Source organism: Onthophagus taurus, chromosome 10, assembly GCF_036711975.1.
Source record: "Onthophagus taurus isolate NC chromosome 10, IU_Otau_3.0, whole genome shotgun sequence".
Classification (NCBI taxonomy): Eukaryota; Metazoa; Arthropoda; class Insecta; order Coleoptera; family Scarabaeidae; genus Onthophagus; species Onthophagus taurus.
In genome coordinates, this window is record NC_091975.1 from 12,293,613 (window position 1) to 12,314,898 (window position 21,286).

The 21,286-nt window shown below is 25.6% G+C and overlaps 3 protein-coding genes across 3 annotated transcripts; 1 reads left to right on the top strand and 2 right to left on the bottom strand.

Annotated features, from left to right (window-relative positions):
* The first annotated feature begins 596 nt into the window (after positions 1-596).
* On the top strand, positions 597-6,876 carry LOC111421730 (alpha-tocopherol transfer protein-like). The gene is made up of 6 exons (XM_023054912.2): positions 597-770; positions 830-980; positions 1,033-1,139; positions 6,193-6,338; positions 6,394-6,607; positions 6,658-6,876. Exons 1-6 carry the CDS (start codon positions 647-649, stop codon positions 6,807-6,809), a joined length of 894 nt encoding a protein of 297 aa, XP_022910680.2. The 5' UTR covers positions 597-646; the 3' UTR covers positions 6,810-6,876.
* Positions 6,877-12,657: 5,781 nt separating this feature from the next.
* On the bottom strand, positions 12,658-13,321 carry LOC139431453 (nedd8-activating enzyme E1 catalytic subunit-like). Its single transcript, XM_071199220.1, has one exon. It carries the CDS (start codon positions 13,237-13,239, stop codon positions 12,679-12,681), a length of 561 nt encoding a protein of 186 aa, XP_071055321.1. The 5' UTR covers positions 13,240-13,321; the 3' UTR covers positions 12,658-12,678.
* A 480-nt stretch (positions 13,322-13,801) lies between these two features.
* Positions 13,802-19,759, bottom strand: LOC111423249 (nedd8-activating enzyme E1 catalytic subunit-like). The gene is made up of 3 exons (XM_071199219.1): positions 19,220-19,759; positions 18,358-19,159; positions 13,802-14,563 (listed from the first exon to the last, which is right to left on the bottom strand). The coding sequence occupies exons 1-3, from the start codon at positions 19,734-19,736 to the stop codon at positions 14,473-14,475; spliced, it is 1,410 nt and encodes a 469-aa protein (XP_071055320.1). The 5' UTR covers positions 19,737-19,759; the 3' UTR covers positions 13,802-14,472.
* Between the last annotated feature and the right edge of the window lie 1,527 nt (positions 19,760-21,286).

Here is a 21,286-nt window from a genome sequence, read left to right on the forward strand (position 1 = left end):
GCATCTGACAGCAAAAATGAAAGAGAGCAATATTATTAAGAATTAAATTTGCTATAACTTTCGTTTAAAAAGTTTTTTGTAACATGCTGCGATACCCAAATGTTACCATTAATTGATAAAACAACGAAATTCATCAAATTTTCATATTTTCGCTTCTTTCTGCATAGTGAAGCATCTGACAGCAAAAATGAAAGAGAGCAATATTATTAAGAATTAAATTTGCTACAACTTTTGTTTAAAAAGTTTTTTTTGTAATATGCTCCGATTCCCAAATGTTACCATTAATTGATAAAACAACGAAATTCATCAAATTTTCATATTTTCGCTAATTTCTCCATATTGAAGCATCTGACAGTAAAAATGAAAAAGAGCAATATTGTTAAGAATGAAATTTGCTACAACTTTTGTATTAAAACTTTTTTTCTAAAACGTTCCAAATTTCTCAAACATCCTCTACCAGCAAGATGCAAAACCACGATTTCATCTCATCCTTTACAAATAATTTAAGCGGCATTGAGGTGCTAATTACCTAGGAAGTGATCATTTACCTTGAATACTGTACAAAAAACAGGTTTTTTATAGATTTCTCTCATCTCATTGTCAGCTACTCACCGTCCATATCACACTTGCTGTTTAAACTTTAACCATGTCGAACAAAAAGGTTACCACTTTAGACGACGAATTTAAGAAAAATCCAGAATTAAAACGCGAAGATATCGACATTATATCGAAATGGGTTCACCAACAATCTCACTTACCCAAAATTTCAGGTAAAAAGTTCTTTATTAATAAATTTATTTAAAACAATTTTCTAAAATTTTCCTTTTAGATTTAAAAATAGCTTTTTTCCTACATAGTTGTTATTACAAACTTGAACCGACTAAAAGTTGCATCGAAAATTATTACACGATCAAAACTCGGTGTCCGGAAGTGTTTAAAAATCGACGATTCAAAGAAATTAAACCCAACTGTGAAATAATGTAACAAAAATTAATTTATTATTATTAATTTAATTAAACCAAATTGTTTAAGGGTGCAATACGTTCTTCCATTTAAAACTCAAGAAGGTTACTCAATCCTATTTGTTAAATTAATCGATAAAAATCCAGAAAAATTCGTACATTTAACATGCTTAAAAGGTTTGGATCAAACACCAAAATTAAAAGAATCGTATCTCAAAAACTGATTGAGATATCAAAATGATTTAATTACCATTTTATAGGAAATTTAATCTAGATTTAAGACCCTAAAATTTTTATTTCGATTCTATTAATCGCGGAGATACGATTTTTTTAATCCAACTCAAGTAATGAGGTTAAATTAATAAAAATGAAATTTAAAGAGTTGTATCTCAAGAACGAATTGAGATATCACCATGAAATAAAATGCGTTTTAAAGGGAATTTAATCAAGAATTAATGGGATTAAAACAATTTTTTTAATCCCACAAATTTCGGTGAAATGATTTTTTTAATTCATCTCTACATCTTTATTCGATACAAATTAACTTAAAAAACGTCAAAATTAAAAGAATTGTATCTCAAAAAATAATTGAGATATCAAAATGATTTAATCACCATTTTATAGGAAATTTAATCTAGATTTAAGACCCCGAAAATTTTTATTTCGATTCTATAAATCGCGGAGATACGATTTTTTTAATTCATCTCAATAATTTAGGTTAAATTGATAAAAATGGAATTTAAAGAATCATATCTCAAAAACGAATTGAGATATCACCATGAAATAAAGGCCGTTTTAAAGGAAATTTAATCAAGAATTAATGGGATTAAAACAATTTTTTTAATCCCTCAAATTTTGGAGAAATGATTTTTTTAATTCATCTCTACATCTTTACTCGTTACAAATTAAGTTAAAAAACGTCAAAATTAAAAGGATCGTATCTCAAAAAATAATTGAGATATCAAAATGATTTAATCACCATTTTATAGCAAATTTAATCTAGATTTAAGACCCCGAAAGTTTTTATTTCGATTCTATAAATCGCGGAGATACGATTTTTTTAATCCAACTCAATTAATGAGGTTAAATTGATAAAATTGGAATTTAAAGAGTTGTATCTCAAGAACGAATTGAGATATCACCATGAAATAAAGTGCGTTTTAAAGGGAATTTAATCAAAAATGAATGTGATTAAAATAATTTTTTTAATCCCACAAATTTCGGTGAAATGATTTTTTTAATTCATCTCTACATCTTTATTCGATACAAATTAAGTTAAAAAAGATCAAAATTAAAAGAATCGTATCTCAAAAAATAATTGAGATATCAAAATGATTTAATCACCATTTTATAGGAAATTTAATCTAGATTTGAGACCCCGAAAATATTTATTTCGATTCTATAAATCGCAAAGATACGATTTTTTTAATTCAACTCAATAATTTAGGTTAAATTAATAAAAATGAAATTTAAAGAGTTGTATCTCAAAAACGAATTGAGATATCGCCATGAAATAAAGTGCGTTTTAAAGGGAATGTAATCAAGAATTAATGGGATTAAAACAATTTTTTTAATCCCACAAATTTTGGAGAAACGATTTTTTTAATTCATCTCTACATCTTTACTCGATACAAATTAAGTTAAAAAACGTCAAAATTAAAAGAATTGTATCTCAAAAAATAATTGAGATATTAAAATGATTTAATCACCATTTTGTAGCAAATTTAATATAGATTTAAGACCCCGAAATTTTTTATTTCGATTCTATAAATCGCGGAGATACGATTTTTTTAATCCAACTCAATAATTGAGGTTAAATTGCCAAAAATGGAATTTAAAATAGAATATCTCAAGAACGAATTGAGATATCCCTATGAAATAATGTGCGTTTTAAAGGGAATTCAATCAAGAATTAATGGGATTAAAACAATTTTTTTAATCCCTCAAATTTTGGTGAAATGATTTTTTTAATTCATCTCTACATCTTTACTCGTTACAAATTAAGTTAAAGAACGTCAAAATTAAAAGAATCGTATCTCAAAAAATAATTGAGATATCAAAATGATTTAATCACCATTTTATAGGAAATTTAATCTAGATTTAAGACCCCGAAGATTTTTATTTCGATTCTATAAATCGCGGAGATACGATCTTTTTAATTCAACTCAATAATTGAGGTTAAATTGCTAAAAATGGAATTTAAAATAGAATATCTCAAAAATGAATTGAGATATCGCCATGAAATAAAGTGCGTTTTAAAGGGAATTTAATCAAGAATTAATGGGATTAAAACAATTTTTTTAATCCCATAAATTTTGGAGAAACGATTTTTTTAATTCATCTCTACATCTTTACTCGTTACAAATTAAGTTAAAAAACGTCAAAATTAAAAGGATCGTATCTCAAAAAATAATTGAGATATCAAAATGATTTAATCACCATTTTATAGAAAATTTAATCTAGATTTAAGACCCCGAAAGTTTTTATTTCGATTCTATAAATCACGGAGATACGATTTTTTTAATTCAACTCATTAATTTAGGTTAAATTGATAAAAACGGAATTTAAAGAGTTGTATCTCAAGAACGAATTGAGATATCACCATGAAATAAAGTGCGCTTTAATGGGAATTTAATCAAGAATTAATGGGATTAAAACAATTTTTTCAATCCCACAAATTTCGGTGAAACGATTTTTTTAATTCATCTCTACATCTTCATTCGATACAAATTAACTTAAAAAACGTCAAAATTAAAAGAATTGTATCTCAAAAAATAATTGAGTTATCAAAATAATTTAATCACCATTTTATAGGAAATTTAATTTAGATTTAAGACCTCGAAGATTTTTATTTCGATTCTATAAATCGCGGAGATACGATTTTTTTAATTCAACTCAATTAAGGAGGTTAAATTAATAAAATTGGAATTTAAAGAGTTGTATCTCAAAAACGAATTGAGATATCGGCATGAAATAATGTGCGTTTTAAAGGGAATTTAATCAAGAATTGATGGGATTAAAACAATTTTTTTAATCAAACAAATTTCAGTGAAGCGATTTTTTTAATTCATCTCTACATCTTTACTCGTTACAAATTAAGTTAAAAAACGTCAAAATTAAGAGAATCGTATCTCAAAAAATAATTGAAATATCAAAATGATTTAATCACCATTTTATAGGAAATTTAATCTAGATTTAAGACCCCGAAAGTTTTTATTTCGATTCTATAAATCGCGAAGATACGGTTTTTTTAATTCAACTCAATTAATGAGGTTAAATTGATAAAAATGGAATTTAAAATAGAATATCTCAAGAACGAATTGAGATATTACCATGAAATAATGTGCGTTTTAAAGGGAATTTAATCAAGAATTGATGGGATTAAAACAATTTTTTTAATCCCACAAATTTCGGTGAAATGATTTTTTTAATTCATCTCTACATCTTTACTCGATACAAATTAAGTTAAAAAACATCAAAATCAAAAGAATCGTATCTCAAAAAATAATGGAGATATCAAAATGATTTAATCACCATTTTGTAGCAAATTTAATCTAGATTTGAGACCCCGATGATTTTTATTTCGACTCTATAAATCGCGAAGATACGATTTTTTTAATTCAACTCAATTAATGAGGTTAAATTAATAAAATTGGAATTTATAGAGTTGTATCTCAAAAACGAATTGAGATATCGCCATGAAATAAAGTGCGTCTTAAAGGGAATTCAATCAAGAATTAATGGGATTAAAACAATTTTTTTAATCCCACAAATTTCGGTGAAACGATTTTTTTAATTCATCTCTACATCTTTACTCGTTACAAATTAAGTTAAAAAACGTCAAAATTAAAAGGATCGTATCTCAAAAAATAATTGAGATATCAAAATGATTTAATCACCATTTTATAGAAAATTTAATCTAGATTTAAGACCCCGAAAGTTTTTATTTCGATTCTATAAATCACGGAGATACGATTTTTTTAATTCAACTCATTAATTTAGGTTAAATTGATAAAAACGGAATTTAAAGAGTTGTATCTCAAGAACGAATTGAGATATCACCATGAAATAAAGTGCGCTTTAATGGGAATTTAATCAAGAATTAATGGGATTAAAACAATTTTTTCAATCCCACAAATTTCGGTGAAACGATTTTTTTAATTCATCTCTACATCTTCATTCGATACAAATTAACTTAAAAAACGTCAAAATTAAAAGAATTGTATCTCAAAAAATAATTGAGTTATCAAAATAATTTAATCACCATTTTATAGGAAATTTAATTTAGATTTAAGACCTCGAAGATTTTTATTTCGATTCTATAAATCGCGGAGATACGATTTTTTTAATTCAACTCAATTAAGGAGGTTAAATTAATAAAATTGGAATTTAAAGAGTTGTATCTCAAAAACGAATTGAGATATCGGCATGAAATAATGTGCGTTTTAAAGGGAATTTAATCAAGAATTGATGGGATTAAAACAATTTTTTTAATCAAACAAATTTCAGTGAAGCGATTTTTTTAATTCATCTCTACATCTTTACTCGTTACAAATTAAGTTAAAAAACGTCAAAATTAAGAGAATCGTATCTCAAAAAATAATTGAAATATCAAAATGATTTAATCACCATTTTGAAGCAAATTTAATCTAGATTTGAGACCCCGAAGATTTTTATTTCGATTCTATAAATCGCGGAGATACGATTTTTTTAATTCAACTCAATAATTGAGGTTAAATTAATAAAAATGGAATTTAAAGAATCATATCTCAAAAACGAATTGAGATATCACCACGAAATAAAGTGCGTTTTAAAGGGAATTTAATCAAGAATTAATGGGATAAAAACAATTTTTTTAATCCCACAAATTTGGGTGAAATGATTTTTTTAATTCATCTCTACATCTTTATTCGATACAAATTAAGTTAAAAAACGTCAAAATTAAAAGAATCGTATCTCAAAAAATAAATGAGATATCAAAATGATTTAATCAACATTTTATAGGAAATTTAATTTAGATTTAAGACCCTGAAAATTTTTATTTCGATTCTATAAATCGCGGAGATACGATTTTTTTAATCCAACTCAATAATTGAGGTTAAATTAATAAAAATTGAATTTAAAGTGTTGTATCTCAAAAACGAATTGAGATATCACCATGAAATAAAGTGCGTTTTAAAGGGAATTTAATCAAGAATTAATGGGATTAAAACAATTTTTTTCAAACAAGGTTTGGACGCAACCATTTCGATTCATTTTCATCGAAATGGAACCAGCGAAGGGCATGTTTTAATCGTGGACACTGATAATTGCACCATGGGTCATTTTTTGAAGTTGAATTTGTTGATTTCGCAAAAATATATTTATTATCTCCAGGTTAATTAATACTATTAATCAATAATTATGCTAAATTAAAGAACTACATTTCTAGCAAGCTTTACACATTCGAATTAAAGGAATACATTTATTGGGAAGTAATGTTTTGGTGCAACGTATAATAACAACTTTTAAACCGTTTTTAAGCAGTGAAATTTTTCGTTTGGTTCAAATTCATAAAAGTTTGGACGAATTAAACGTTTTTGTTCCAAAAGATGTCTTACCGAAGGAATATGGTGGAAAATCACCGAGTTTATTCGAAATGAGAGGTTGAATTTTAATTGTTGTTATAATTAATTGTTATTTTTCGCTTTTTTAGATGAATCTTTGAAGTTATTTGAAGAGTACGACGATTTCTTGGCAAGAGATGACTTGGAAATTAATGATGAATCGAAGAGGATTGAAAAGGTTACAAATTGCGATCATTTATTCGGATCAGAAGGGAGTTTTAGGAGTTTAGCAATCGATTAGATGTTTTTTGGAAATATTGAAAAGCAAAATTAAATGTTATTTGGATAAAATACACTTTTATAAACAATTTATGCCCAATATTGTATGAAAGAACCTTTTCCCTTACTCGAAATGATGTTGAATGCTAGACAAAGATAATACAGATATCAATTATAATAAATTACACAAAACACAAAAACAACATGTTATAAAAAAACTTTTTAAACAAAAGTTGTAGCAAATTTTATTATTAACAATATTGCTCTCTTCCACTTTTGTTGTCAGATGCCTCAATATGGAGAAAGAAGCGAAAATATAAAAATTTGATGAATTTCGTTGTTTTATCAATTAATGGTAACATTTGGGAATCGGAGCATATTACAAAAAAACTTTTTAAACGAAAGTTGTAGCAAATTTAATTCTTAATAATATTGTTATCTTTCACTTTTGCTGTCAGATGCCTCAATATGGAGAAAGAAGCGAAAATATGAAAATTTGATATATTTCGTTGTTTTATCAATTAATGGTAACATTTAAAAATCGGAGCATATTACAAAAAAACTTTTTAAACGAAAGTTGGAGCAAATTTTATTATTAACAATATTACTCTCTTTCACTTTTGCTGTTAGATGCTTCAATATGGAGAAAAAAGCGAAAATATGAAAATTTGATGTATTTCGTTGTTTTATCAATTAATGGTAACATTTGGGAATCGGAGCATATTACAAAAAAACTTTTTAAACGAAAGTTGTAGCAAATTTTATTATTAACAATATTGCTCTCTTTCACTTTTGCTGTCAGATGCTTCAATATGGAGAAAGAAGCGATAATATGAAAATTTGATGAATTTCGTTGTTTTATCAATTAATGGTAACATTTGGGAATCGGAGCATATTACAAAAAAACTTTTTAAACGAAAGTTGTAGCAAATTTTATTATTAACAATATTGCTCTCTTTCATTTTTGCTATCAGTTGCTTCAATATGGAGGAAGAAGTTAAAATATGAGAATTTGATGAATTTCGTTGTTTTATAAATTAATGGTAACATTTGGGAATCGGAGCATGTTACAAAGAAACTTTTTAAACAAAAGTTGTAGCAAATTTTATTGTTAACAATATTGCTCTCTTTTATTTTTGCTGTCAGATGCTTCAATATAGAGAAAGAAGCGAAAATATGAAAATTTGATGAATTTCGTTATTTTATCAATTAATGGTAAAATTTAAAAATCGGAGCATATTACAAAAAAACTTTTTAAACAAAAGTTGTAGCAAATTTAATTCTTAATAATATTGCTCTCTTTCACTTTTGCTGTTAGATGCCTCAATATGGAGAAAGAAGCGAAAATATGAAAATTTGATGAATTTCGTTGTTTTATCAATTAATGGTAACATTTGGGAATCGGAGCATATTACAAAAAAACTTTTTAAACGAAAGTTGTAGCAAATTTTATTATTAACAATATTGCTCTCTTTCATTTTTGCAGTCAGATGCTTCAATATGGAGAAAGAAGCGAAAATATGAAAATTTGATGAATTTCGTTGTTTTATCAATTAATGGTAACATTTGGGAATCGGAGCATATTACAAAAAAACTTTTTAAACGAAAGTTGTAGCAAATTTTATTATTAACAATATTGCTCTCTTTCATTTTTGCTATCAGTTGCTTCAATATGGAGGAAGAAGTTAAAATATGAGAATTTGATGAATTTCGTTGTTTTATAAATTAATGGTAACATTTGGGAATCGGAGCATGTTACAAAGAAACTTTTTAAACAAAAGTTGTAGCAAATTTTATTGTTAACAATATTGCTCTCTTTTATTTTTGCTGTCAGATGCTTCAATATAGAGAAAGAAGCGAAAATATGAAAATTTGATGAATTTCGTTATTTTATCAATTAATGGTAAAATTTAAAAATCGGAGCATATTACAAAAAAACTTTTTAAACAAAAGTTGTAGCAAATCTAATTCTTAATAATATTGCTCTCTTTCACTTTTGCTGTTAGATGCCTCAATATGAAGAAAGAAGCGGAAATATGAAAATTTGATGAATTTCGTTGTTTTATTAATTAATGGTAGCATTTGGGAATCGGAGCATATTACAAAAAAACTTTTTAAACAAAAGTTGTAGCAAATATTATTATTAACAATATTGCTCTCTTTCATTTTTGCTGTCAGTTGCTTCAATATGGAGGAAGAAGCTAAAATATGAGAATTTGATGAATTTCGTTGTTTTATCAATTAATGGTAATATTTGGGAATCGGAGCATATTACAAAAAAACTTTTTAAACGAAAGTTGTAGTAAATTTTATTATTAACAATATTGCTCTCTTCCATTTTTGTTGTCAGGTGCCTCAATATGGAGAAATTAGGGAAAATTAATTTATAATTTATGATAATTTAAAGCTTGAAGATTCTAGTTTAGGATATGATATGAAAATTGTAATATAATATTATTAAAAATTTGAGGAAAAAATTATTGAAGAAGAAATTGTCAAATTTATAAATAAAAGAGAAATTTTCAAAATATCATATTTTCTATATTTTTATGTATAATGATATGAAATATATGTTAAATTGAAGCTTAAATATTCTAGTTTATGATATGATATAAAAAAGATAGGGTTCGATTATAAAAATTTTGAGAAATGTCATCATAAACGAAAAATTGTAAAATTGGTATAGACAGCTTAAAAAATTAAAAATTTCAAAAAATGATATCTTCTTTACTTTTAAAGGTAAGAATGTGTATTATATCTCAAATTAACGTAGAAACATTCTAAATTATGATATGATATAGAAAAGATAGGGTTCGATTATAAAAATTTTGAGATAATGTTATTAAAATTTTCTGAAAAACGTCAAATTATTAATAAAAAATAATACGAAATTTTCAAAAAATCATATATACTTCATTTTTGAGAATTATGATATGATATGTATGTTAAATTAAAGCTTAAAGATTCCAGTTTATGATGTGTAGGGCACGGAACTTTTGTAACAAAACGGTTTCCCCCCTCCATTCACTCTCAGCAGAAAATTTCATAAAAAAGTTGTTCTAAATTAAATTCTAAAATGATTTTCTCAAAAAAAATATATATATATACAATTTTTTTTGAGGTTATGTTCTTAGTTATTGATCAAATCCAAAATTTCTATTAACAAAATTTGTTTAAAGTTACCTCAGGAACAGTGTTTATTAATACAATTTTTTGCTAACTTGAAATCTTAATTTCCCACTGAATAGTATGCCATCAAAATTAATTATTTCAACAATTATTGTTTTTATTAAAAAATGTTTTAAATAAAATTGGTTTCAATTTCAATTTTGAATCAATTATCTTAATAAAAAATTTTTACATCTCTATTAATTAAGCATCTAAGTGTGATTATGCATAAAAACGGAAAAATTATTATTTTGAGGCTATCTCTTTAATTATTGATTAAATCAAAAAAAATTGTTGACAAAGAATGTTTAGAATTGTTTCAGGAACAATTTTTGTTAACACAATTTTTTTCTAACTTGAAATTTTAATTTTCCACTGAATAGTATGCCATCAAAATTAATATTTTTGGGGTTATATCCTTATTTTTGATTTAATCAAAAAATCTTGTTAACAAAATGTGTTTAGAATTACTTCAGGAACAGTGTTTGTTAATAAAATTTTTTGCTAACTTGAAATTTTAATTTCCCTCTGAATAGTATAAAAATGATATTTTTGAGGTAATATCCTTATTGTTGATTTAATCAAAAAATGTTGTTAACAAAATGTGTTTAGAATGACTTCAGGAACAGTGTTTGTTAATAAAATTTTTTGCTAACTTTAAATTTTAATTTCCCTCTGAATAGTATAAAAATTAATATTTTTGAGGTTATTCCTTATTGTTGATTTAATCAAAAAATGTTGTTAACAAAATGTGTTTAGAATTACTTCAGGAACAGTGTTTGTTAATAAAATTTTTTGATAACTTTAAATTTTAATTTCCCTCTGAATAGTATAAAAATTAATATTTTTGAGGTTATTCCTTATTGTTGATTTAATCAAAAAATGTTGTTAACAAAATGTGTTTAGAATGACTTCAGGAACAGTGTTTGTTAATAAAATTTTTTGCTAACTTTAAATTTTAATTTCCCTCTGAATAGTATAAAAATTAATATTTTTGAGGTTATTCCTTATTGTTGATTTAATCAAAAAATTTTGTTAACAAAATGTGTTTAGAATGACTTCAGGAACAGTGTTTGTTAATAAAATTTTTTGCTAACTTGAAATTTTAATTTCCCTCTGAATAGTATAAAAATAATATTTTTGAGGTAATATCCTTATTGTTGATTTAATCAAAAAATGTTGTTAACAAAATGTGTTTAGAATTACTTCAGGAACAGTGTTTGTTAATAAAATTTTTTGCTAACTTGAAATTTTAATTTCCCTCTGAATAGTATAAAAATAATATTTTTGAGGTAATATCCTTATTGTTGATTTAATCAAAAAATGTTGTTAACAAAATTTTTTTAGAATTACTTCAGGAACAGTGTTTGTTAATAAAATTTTTTGCTAACTTGAAATTTTAATTTCCCTCTGAATAGTATAAAAATTAATATTTTTGAAGTTATTCCTTATTGTTGATTTAATCAAAAAATGTTGTTAACAAAATGTGTTTAGAATTACTTCAGGAACAGTGTTTGTTAATAAAATTTTTGGCTAACTTGAAATTTTAATTTCCCTCTGAATAGTATAAAAATAATATTTTTGAGGTAATATCCTTATTGTTGATTTAATCAAAAAATGTTGTTAACAAAATGTGTTTAGAATTACTTCAGGAACAGTGTTTGTTAATAAAATTTTTTGCTAACTTGAAATTTTAATTTCCCTCTGAATAGTATAAAAATAATATTTTTGAGGTAATATCCTTATTGTTGATTTAATCAAAAAATGTTGTTAACAAAATTTTTTTAGAATTACTTCAGGAACAGTGTTTGTTAATAAAATTTTTTACGAACTTGAAATTTTAATTTCCCTCTGAATAGTATAAAAATTAATATTTTTGAGGTTATTCCTTATTGTTGATTTAATCAAAAAATGTTGTTAACAAAATGTGTTTAGAATTACTTCAGGAACAGTGTTTGTTAATAAAATTTTTTGCTAACTTGAAATTTTAATTTCCCTCTGAATAGTATAAAAATAATATGTTTGAGGTTATTCCTTATTGTTGATTTAATCAAAAAATGTTGTTAACAAAATGTGTTTAGAATTACTTCAGGAACAGTGTTTGTTAATAAAATTTTTTGCTAACTTGAAATTTTAATTTCCCTCTGAATAGTATAAAAATAATATGTTTGAGGTTATTCCTTATTGTTGATTTAATCAAAAAATGTTGTTAACAAAATGTGTTTAGAATTACTTCAGGAACAGTGTTTGTTAATAAAATTTTTTGCTAACTTGAAATTTTAATTTCCCTCTGAATGGTATAAAAATAATATTTTTGAGGTTATTCCTTATTGTTGATTTAATCAAAAAATGTTGTTAACAAAATGTGTTTAGAATTACTTCAGGAACAGTGTTTGTTAATAAAATTTTTTGCTAACTTGAAATTTTAATTTCCCTCTGAATAGTATAAAAATAATATTTTTGAGGTTATTCCTTATTGTTGATTTAATCAAAAAATGTTGTTAACAAAATGTGTTTAGAATTACTTCAGGAACAGTGTTTGTTAATAAAATTTTTTGCTAACTTGAAATTTTAATTTCCCACTGAACAGTATACTGTTCAGAAGAATTGTGATATGATATATATGTTAAATAAACAATAAAATAATTAATATGAAACTAATAAAATACCATTTAAGGGTTAAAACATTAAAAACGAAGCAAAAAGGAACAATAATTTATTTCTTACTGCATTTCAACATCTTCAACTAAATACTTAAGCTTCAAAACCATCGTACTCGGCGACGTCAAATCCGCCACCATAATCTCAGAGTTATCCTTCAACCCCAACTCGATCAAACTTTTCGACAAATTCTCCCGCGTTTTTTCCTCGATACTTTTAATACTCGACATATACAACGTTTTATTTTTCCCCTCGATAACCGTCGTTAATCCGGGATTTTTCATTTGAAAGGAAGCGCTCTCGCATAACATTCGAATCAAATCTTTTAGCTTGTATTTATCGGGATCTTTAATTTGTACGGTTGTGGGGATTTGGGAACAAGCCAAACAGTTATCTTTCTTTTCCGCCTCATAAGTGTAGGTGTAAATCCCATCGACGTCGTTAAAGATGGTGTAATTATTCATTGGGACGCAACAGCTCGTCGCTAATTTAAAAACTTCCGTTGCGCAAACCGCGGCAATGATCGCGTTGGTCGAGGCAACCGCGGGAATTATGTTTTTCACGACTCCTTGGACTAAACGATAAGTTAACCCGTTTATGTTAAATTGCAAAGCGCGTTCCATCGATTTTTCGTAAATCCAACCTATACAGGGTGGTTCAGTTTTTAATCGGGAAACTTTACTAGGACGTAGTACTTGCCAAAAAACACAAGTTTTTTATATACACATAGGGTCACAACTCTTTTGTTTCCGAGCTATAAGCTGTCAAAGTTGAGCCAAAAATTTACATTTTATCTTTTATTTCGGGTATGAGTAAACCAAAGAATTTGAAATTTTGTATGTATGTACTACTGGTTCATATCTTATTTTCAACCATACCTTAAACTTCCCTAGCGCCCTCTAAGGGGATGAAATTCACAACGTGTTTGATTTTTTTATAACAACTTCTTAACGCCATGGAATATTAACATAAAAAAAATATGGGTTGTAAAGCTTATTCATTATTGGTACTTTTTTGTCTCTTTAGTTTTTTCCTTAAAGATAATAGTTTTAGCGTAAAAAAAGAAAATATGCTACATTGGACTGTAAAGCGCTGCTATTATTAAAAAAAAAATTTTCTTTATAGGTAGCTATGGAAGTTGTGCACTTACTAGGATCTAGTACTAACTAAATAACACCAATTAATTGTGATTTTCATAAGAAAAACCATAAATAAGATTAATGCCTGTCTGAACAAATTACGTTGTTTTAAACAATATTAAAAAATTGATGCTCTTGCTTAATAACCGTCAAAAATTATTAATAACCAGAAATAATTATGAGGATTCACTGTAAATAAAACTTACATGTTCTCAGAGCTAACTTTTAGAATAATTTTAGCTAAACATGGCGGCATATAGCGGTACATGGCACGATATTTTATTTTTTTACACGGAAACTATTAACTATAAGGAAAATACTAAAGAGACAAAAAAGTACCACTAAAGAATAAGCTATACAATCCATATTTTTTATGTTAATATTCCATAGCGTTAAAAAGTTCTTATAAAAAAATCAAGAGAGTGGTGAATTTCATCCCTTTAGAGGGCGCTAGTGAAGTTTAAGGTATGCTTGAAAATAAGGTCTTAACCAGTAGTGAATACGTACAAAGTTTCAAATTCAACGGTTTACTTACAGCCGAAATACAAAACAAAATGTAAATTTTCGGATCAACTTTGATCGCTCATAGCTCTAAAACAAAAGAGTTGCGACCCTATGTTTATATAAAATACTTGTGTTATTTTGGCAAGTACTACATCCTAGTAAAGTTTCCCGATTAAAAACTGAACCACCCTGTATGTTGGGGGTCATCTCCGTCTAAATTAACCCCCCAAGGGTTTTCTCTCGCCCATTGGATTGCTTTAACATACTCGATGCAATGTTCGGGAAGTCTTGGGGTATTTTGCTCCTGGAAAATAGTATTAAAGAAGAAATTGTTAAATTATATAGTAAAAAGTAAAAAAAAAATTTTCAAAAAATCATATCTACTATGTTTTTGAGAATTTTGATAAGATATATATGTTAAATTGAAGCTTAAAGATTCTAGTTTATGGTGTGATATAAAAACTATTAGATGATATTATTGTAATTTCAAAAAAAAAATTTTAAAGAAGAAACTGTCAAATCTATAAATAAAAAAAATACAAAATTTCAAAAAATCATATCTTCTTTATTTTTAAAGATAAGAATGTGTACTATATCTCAAATTAAAGCGGAAACATTCTAAATTATGATATGATATAGAAAAGATAGGGTTCGATTATAAAAATTTTGAGAAATGTCATCTTAAACGAAAAATTGTAAAATTGGTATAGACAGCTTAAAACATTAAAAATTTCAAAAAATAATATCTTCTTTATTTTTAAAGGTAAGGATATGTATTATATCTCAAATTAAAGGAGAAACATTCTAAATTATGATATGATATAGAAAAGATAGGGTTCGATTATAAAAATTTTGAGAGATGTCATCATAAACGAAAAATTGTAAAATTGGTATAGACAGCTTAAAAAATTAAAATTTCAAAAAATCATATCTTCTTTATTTTTAAAGGTAAGGATATGTATTATATCTCAAATTAAAGGAGAAACATTCTAAATTATGATATGATATAGAAAAGATAGGGTCCGATTATAAAAATTTTAAGATAATGTTATTAAAATTTTCTAAAAAATGACAAATTAATAATAAAAAATAATACGAAATTTTCAAAAAATCATATATACTTCATTTTTAAGAATTATGATATGATATGTATGTTAAATGCTTAACATACATAAAAAGCTTAAAGATTCTAGTTTATGATGTGTAGGGCACAGAACTTTCTAAAACGATTTTCTTAATAAAAGAAATATATAAAAAAATATATATAAATTCTTTTTGGAGGTTATGTTCTTAATTATTGATCAAATCCAAAATTTCTATTAACAAAATTTGTTTAAAATTACTTCAGGAACAGTGTTTGTTAATAAAATTTTTTGCTAACTTGAAATTTTAATTTCCCTCTGAATAGTATGAAAATTAATATTTTTGAGGTTATATCCTTATTGTTGATTTAATCAAAAAAATGTTGTTAATAAAATTTGTTTAGAATTACTTCAGGAACAGTGTTTGTTAATAAAAATTTTTGCTAACTTGAAATTTTAATTTCCCACTGAATAGTATGCTACAAAAATTAATATTTTTGAGGTAATATCCTTATTATTGATTTAATCAAAAAATGTTATTAACAAAATTTGTTTAGAATTACTTCAGGAATAGTGTTTGTTAATACAATTTTTTTCTAACTTGAAATTTTAATTTCCCTCTGAATAGTATGCCATCAAAATTAATTATCTCAACAATTATCGTTTTTATTAAAAAATGTTTTAAATAAAATTTGTTTCAATTTCGATTTTGAATCAATCATCTTAATAAAAAATTTTTACATCTCTATTAATTAAGCATTTAAGTATAATTATGTATAAAAACGGGAAAATTATTATTTTGAGGTTATCTCCTTAATTATTGATTAAATCAAAAAAAATTGTTAAAAAAGTCTGTTTAGAATTGTTTCAGGAACAATTTTTGTTAACACAATTTTTGTCTAACTTGAAATTTTAATTTCCCACTGAATAGTATGCCACAAAAATTAATATTTTTGGGGTTATATCTTTATTTTTCATTTAATCAAAAAATGCTATTAACAAAATTTGTTTAGAATCACTTCAGGAACAGTGTTTGTTAACAAAATTTGTTGCTAACTTGAAATTTTAATTTCCCTCTGAATAGTATAAAAATTAATATTTTTGAGGTTATTCCTTATTGTTGATTTAATCAAAAAATGTTATTAACAAAATATGTTTAGAATTACTTCAAGAACAGTGTTTGTTAATAAAATTTTTTGCTAACTTGAAATTTTAATTTCCCTCTGAATAGTATAAAAATTAATATTTTTGAGGTAATATCCTTATTGTTGATTTAATCAAAAAATGTTGTTAACAAAATGTGTTTAGAATTACTTCAGGAACAATTTTTGTTAACACAATTTTTTTCTAACTTGAAATTTTAATTTCCCACTGAATAGTATGCCACAAAAATTAATATTTTTGAGGTTATATCTTTATTTTTGATTTAATCAAAAAATATTATAAACAAAATTTGTTTAGAATCACTTCAGGAACAGTGTTTGTTAACAAAATTTATTGCTAACTTGAAATTTTAATTTCCCACTGAATAGTATGCTACAAAAATTAATATTTTTGAGGTTATGTCCTTATTGTTGATCTAATCAAAAAATGTTGTTAACAAAACTTGTTCAGAATTACTTCAGGAACAATTTTTTGCTAACTTGAAATTTTAATTTCCCTCGGAATAGTATGCCATCAAAATTAATTATCTCGATAATCATTGGTTTTATCAAAATATGTTTTAAATAAAACTTGTTTCAATTTCGATTTTGAATCAATTATATTAATAACAAATTTTTGCATCTCTATTAATTAAGCATCTAAGTGTGGTTATGTATAAAAACGGAAAAATAATTATTTTGGGGTTATCTCTTTAATTATTGATTAAATCAAAAAAAATTGTTGACAAAGCTTGTTCAGAATTGTATCAGGAACACTTTTTGTTAACACAATTCTTTTCTAACTTGAAATTTTAATTTCCCACTGAATAGTATGTTATAAAAATTAATATTTTTGGGGTTATATCCTTATTATTGATTTAACCAAAAAATGTTGTTAACAAAATTTGTTTAGAATTACTTCAGGAACAGTGTTTGTTAATACAATTTTGTTCTAACTTGAAATTTTAATTTCCCTCTGAATAGTATGCCATCAAAATTAATTATCTCAACAATTATCGTTTTTATTAAGAAATGTTTTAAATAAAATTTGTTTCAATTTCGATTTTGAATCAATTATCTTAATAGAAAAATTTTACATCTCTATTAATTAAGCATCTAAGTGTGATTATGTATAAAAACGGAAAAATTATTATTTTGAGGTTATTTCCTTAATTATTGATTAAATCAAAAAAAATTGTTGACAAAGTTTGTTTAGAATTGTTTCAGGAACAATTTTTGTTAACACAATTTTTATCTAACTTGAAATTTTAATTTCCCACTGAATAGTATGCCATAAAAATTAATATTTTTGAGGTTATGTCCTTATTGTTGATTTAATCAAAAAATGTTGTTAACAAAATGTGTTTAGAATTACATCAGGAACAGTGTTTATTAATAAAAATTTTTGCTAACTTGAAATTTTAATTTCCCACTGAATAGTATAAAAATAATATTTTTGAGGTAATATCCTTATTGTTGATTTAATCAAAAAATGTTGTTAACAAAATTTGTTTAGAATTATCTCAGGAACAGCGTTTGCTAATAAAATTTTTTGCTAACTTGAAATTTTAATTTCCCTCTGAATAGTATAAAAATTAATATTTTTGAGGTTATTCCTTATTGTTGATTTAATCAAAAAATGTTGTTAACAAAATGTGTTTAGAATTACTTCAGGAACAGTGTTTGTTAATAAAATTTTTTGCTAACTTGAAATTTTAATTTCCCACTGAACAGTATGTTGTTCAGAAGAATTATGATATGATATATTATATGTTAAATAAACCATAAAATAATTAATATCAAACTAATAAAATACCATTTAAGGGTTAAAACATTAAAAACGAAGTAAAAAGGAACAAAAATTTATTTCTTACTGCATTTCAACATCTTCAACTAAATACTTAAGCTTCAAAACCATCGTACTCGGCGACGTCAAATCCGCCACCATAATCTCAGAGTTATCCTTCAACCCCAATTCGATCAAACTTTTCGACAAATTCTCCCGCGTTTTTTCCTCGATACTTTTAATACTCGACATATACAAGGTCTTATTTTTCCCCTCGATAACCGTCGTTAATCCGGGATTTTTCATTTGAAAGGAAGCGCTCTCGCATAACATTCGAATCAAATCTTTTAGCTTGTATTTATCGGGATCTTTAATTTGTACGGTCGTGGGGATTTGGGAACAAGCCAAACAGTTATCTTTCTTTTCCGCCTCATAAGTGTAGGTGTAAATCCCATCGACGTCGTTAAAAACGGTGTAATTATTCATTGGGACGCAACAGCTCGTCGCTAATTTAAAAACTTCCGTTGCGCAGACCGCGGCAATGATCGCGTTGGTCGAGGCAACCGCGGGAATTATATTTTTCACGACTCCTTGGACTAAACGATAAGTTAACCCGTTTATGTTAAATTGCAAAGCGCGTTCCATCGATTTTTCGTAAATCCAACCTATATGTTGGGGGTCATCTCCGTCTAAATTAACCCCCCAAGGATTTTCTTTCCCCCATTGGATTACTTTAACATACTCAATACAATGTTCAGGAAGTCTTGGGGTATTGGCTATTGTACATAAAGGATAATTGACTTGTGGGGGGTACAAATCTAAGGTGCAATCAATACAAGGGGACAAACCAGGTAAAATAACTCTTGCATTTCCTTTAAAACCTTCGGTTCCTTAAAACAACAATTAAAATTACTTTATTGATTTACAACAACATAAATAGCGCCCTCTACCTCCATCAACTAATGGTATAATACTAGTTTGGTCTAAAACTCCATCTTCATAGCTCAACATTGAAATCAACATCCCATTAATCCATCTTCTAGCAACAATCGAATCTAACCCACACACAATGATGTGAAATTGCTTGTAAAAACCTTCATCATAATCTTGAATCTTGCAAAAATGGGGGGTCACTTGGCATCCCCCCACGCGGCGGTTAATAAAAGATGAAGCAATTTCAGCTTTGGACATACCTATATCTTTGTGTCTAAACAAAAATTGGCGGTTTAAATTCGATAATTCGATCGTGTCCATGTCGATTACGTGGAGTTGTTTGAACCCCATTAGGGCCAAATCTTTGAGGAGTTCGCACCCGAGCCCCCCGGCCCCAATCACCAACACTTTACACGTTGTCATCACGAAATCGAGGATTTCCTTCGACGGCTCGAATTCGGGGTGGCAAAAAGGCCCCGGGCGCTCTAAAATCTTCCTTAAATGAGTCCATCGTTTCTCTTGAATTTCGGACATGTCAACAAAATTAGGTAAAATGACAACTGACGTTTCGTGATTTGACTTAAACTTTTTAAATAATTTTATTGATTTAATTAATAATGAATTTGGGGTTGTAATTTTAATTAAATTATTATGATTAATTAAAATTAAAGCGATTTGATTAAAAAAAAATGATATATAAAAATTGCGATTTAACAATATAGGTCCCTGTAATCGGTAAGTTATTTAATAATCATAAATGCAATTAATTTCTTTTTACAACTATTAACAATCGATTTTGTTCCTAATTTTAAATCTATTTATAATCCAAACAAGAATTAAATTAAATTAAATTGAATTAAAAAATGAAAAGTTAAAATACCTTAATTGGTAATACGTTTCATAGATGGCTCCACCAAATAAAAACACAATATTATTATTATTAACTTTAAATTTAAATGTAATTGTTAATATTATATATAGTTTTTATTACATATTGTGATTCTACACACAAAAATACGTCGATTTTGATGAAACGTATTGACACCTAGCACTTTTAGTTTTTGAGTGATTTTAATTAGAAATTTTTAATTGCTAAAAAAAGCTTCTAATTAAAATAACATATATTTACTACATACGTACTATCATATCATATACTGAAATATTTAAGCTTCAATTTAACATCTATATCATATTACAATTCTCAAAAATACAATAGATATGATTTTTTGAAATTTTTTTTTTACCTTTACTACATAATTTAACAATTTCTTCTTTAATACTATTTTCCAGGAGATTTCAATAATATCATCTAATAGTTTTTATATCACACCATAAACTAGAATCTTTAAGCTTCAATTTAACATACATATCATATCACAATTCTTAAAAATACAGTAGATATGATTTTTTGAAAATTTCGTATTATTTTTTATTAATAATTTGACAATTTTTTCTTTAATATTTTCCAGGAAATTTCAATAATATCATCTAATAGTTTTTATATCACATCATAAACTAGAATCTTCAAGCTTTGATTTAGCATATATTTCATATCATTATACACAAAAATATAGAAAATATGATTTTTTGAAAATTTCTCTTTTATTTATAAATTTGATAATTTCTTCTTCAATAATTTTTTCCTAAAATTTTTAATAATATCATATTACAATTTTCATATCATATCATAAACTAGAATCTTCAAGCTTTAATTTAGCATATACTTCATATCATTATACATAAAAACATAGAAAATTTGATTTTTTGAAAATTCCTCTTTTATTTATAAATTTGACAATTTCTTCTTCAATAATTTTTTCCTCAAATTTTTAATAATATCATCTTACAATTTTCATATCATATCATAAACTAGAATCTTCAAGCTTTAATTTAACATATATTTCATATCATTATACATAAAAATATAGAAAATATGGTTTCTTGAAAATTTCTCTTTTATTTATAAATTTAACAATTTCTTCTTCAATAATTTTTTCCTCAAATTTTTAATAATATTATATTACAATTTTCATATTATATCATAAACTAGAATCTTTAAGCTACAATTTAACATATATATTATA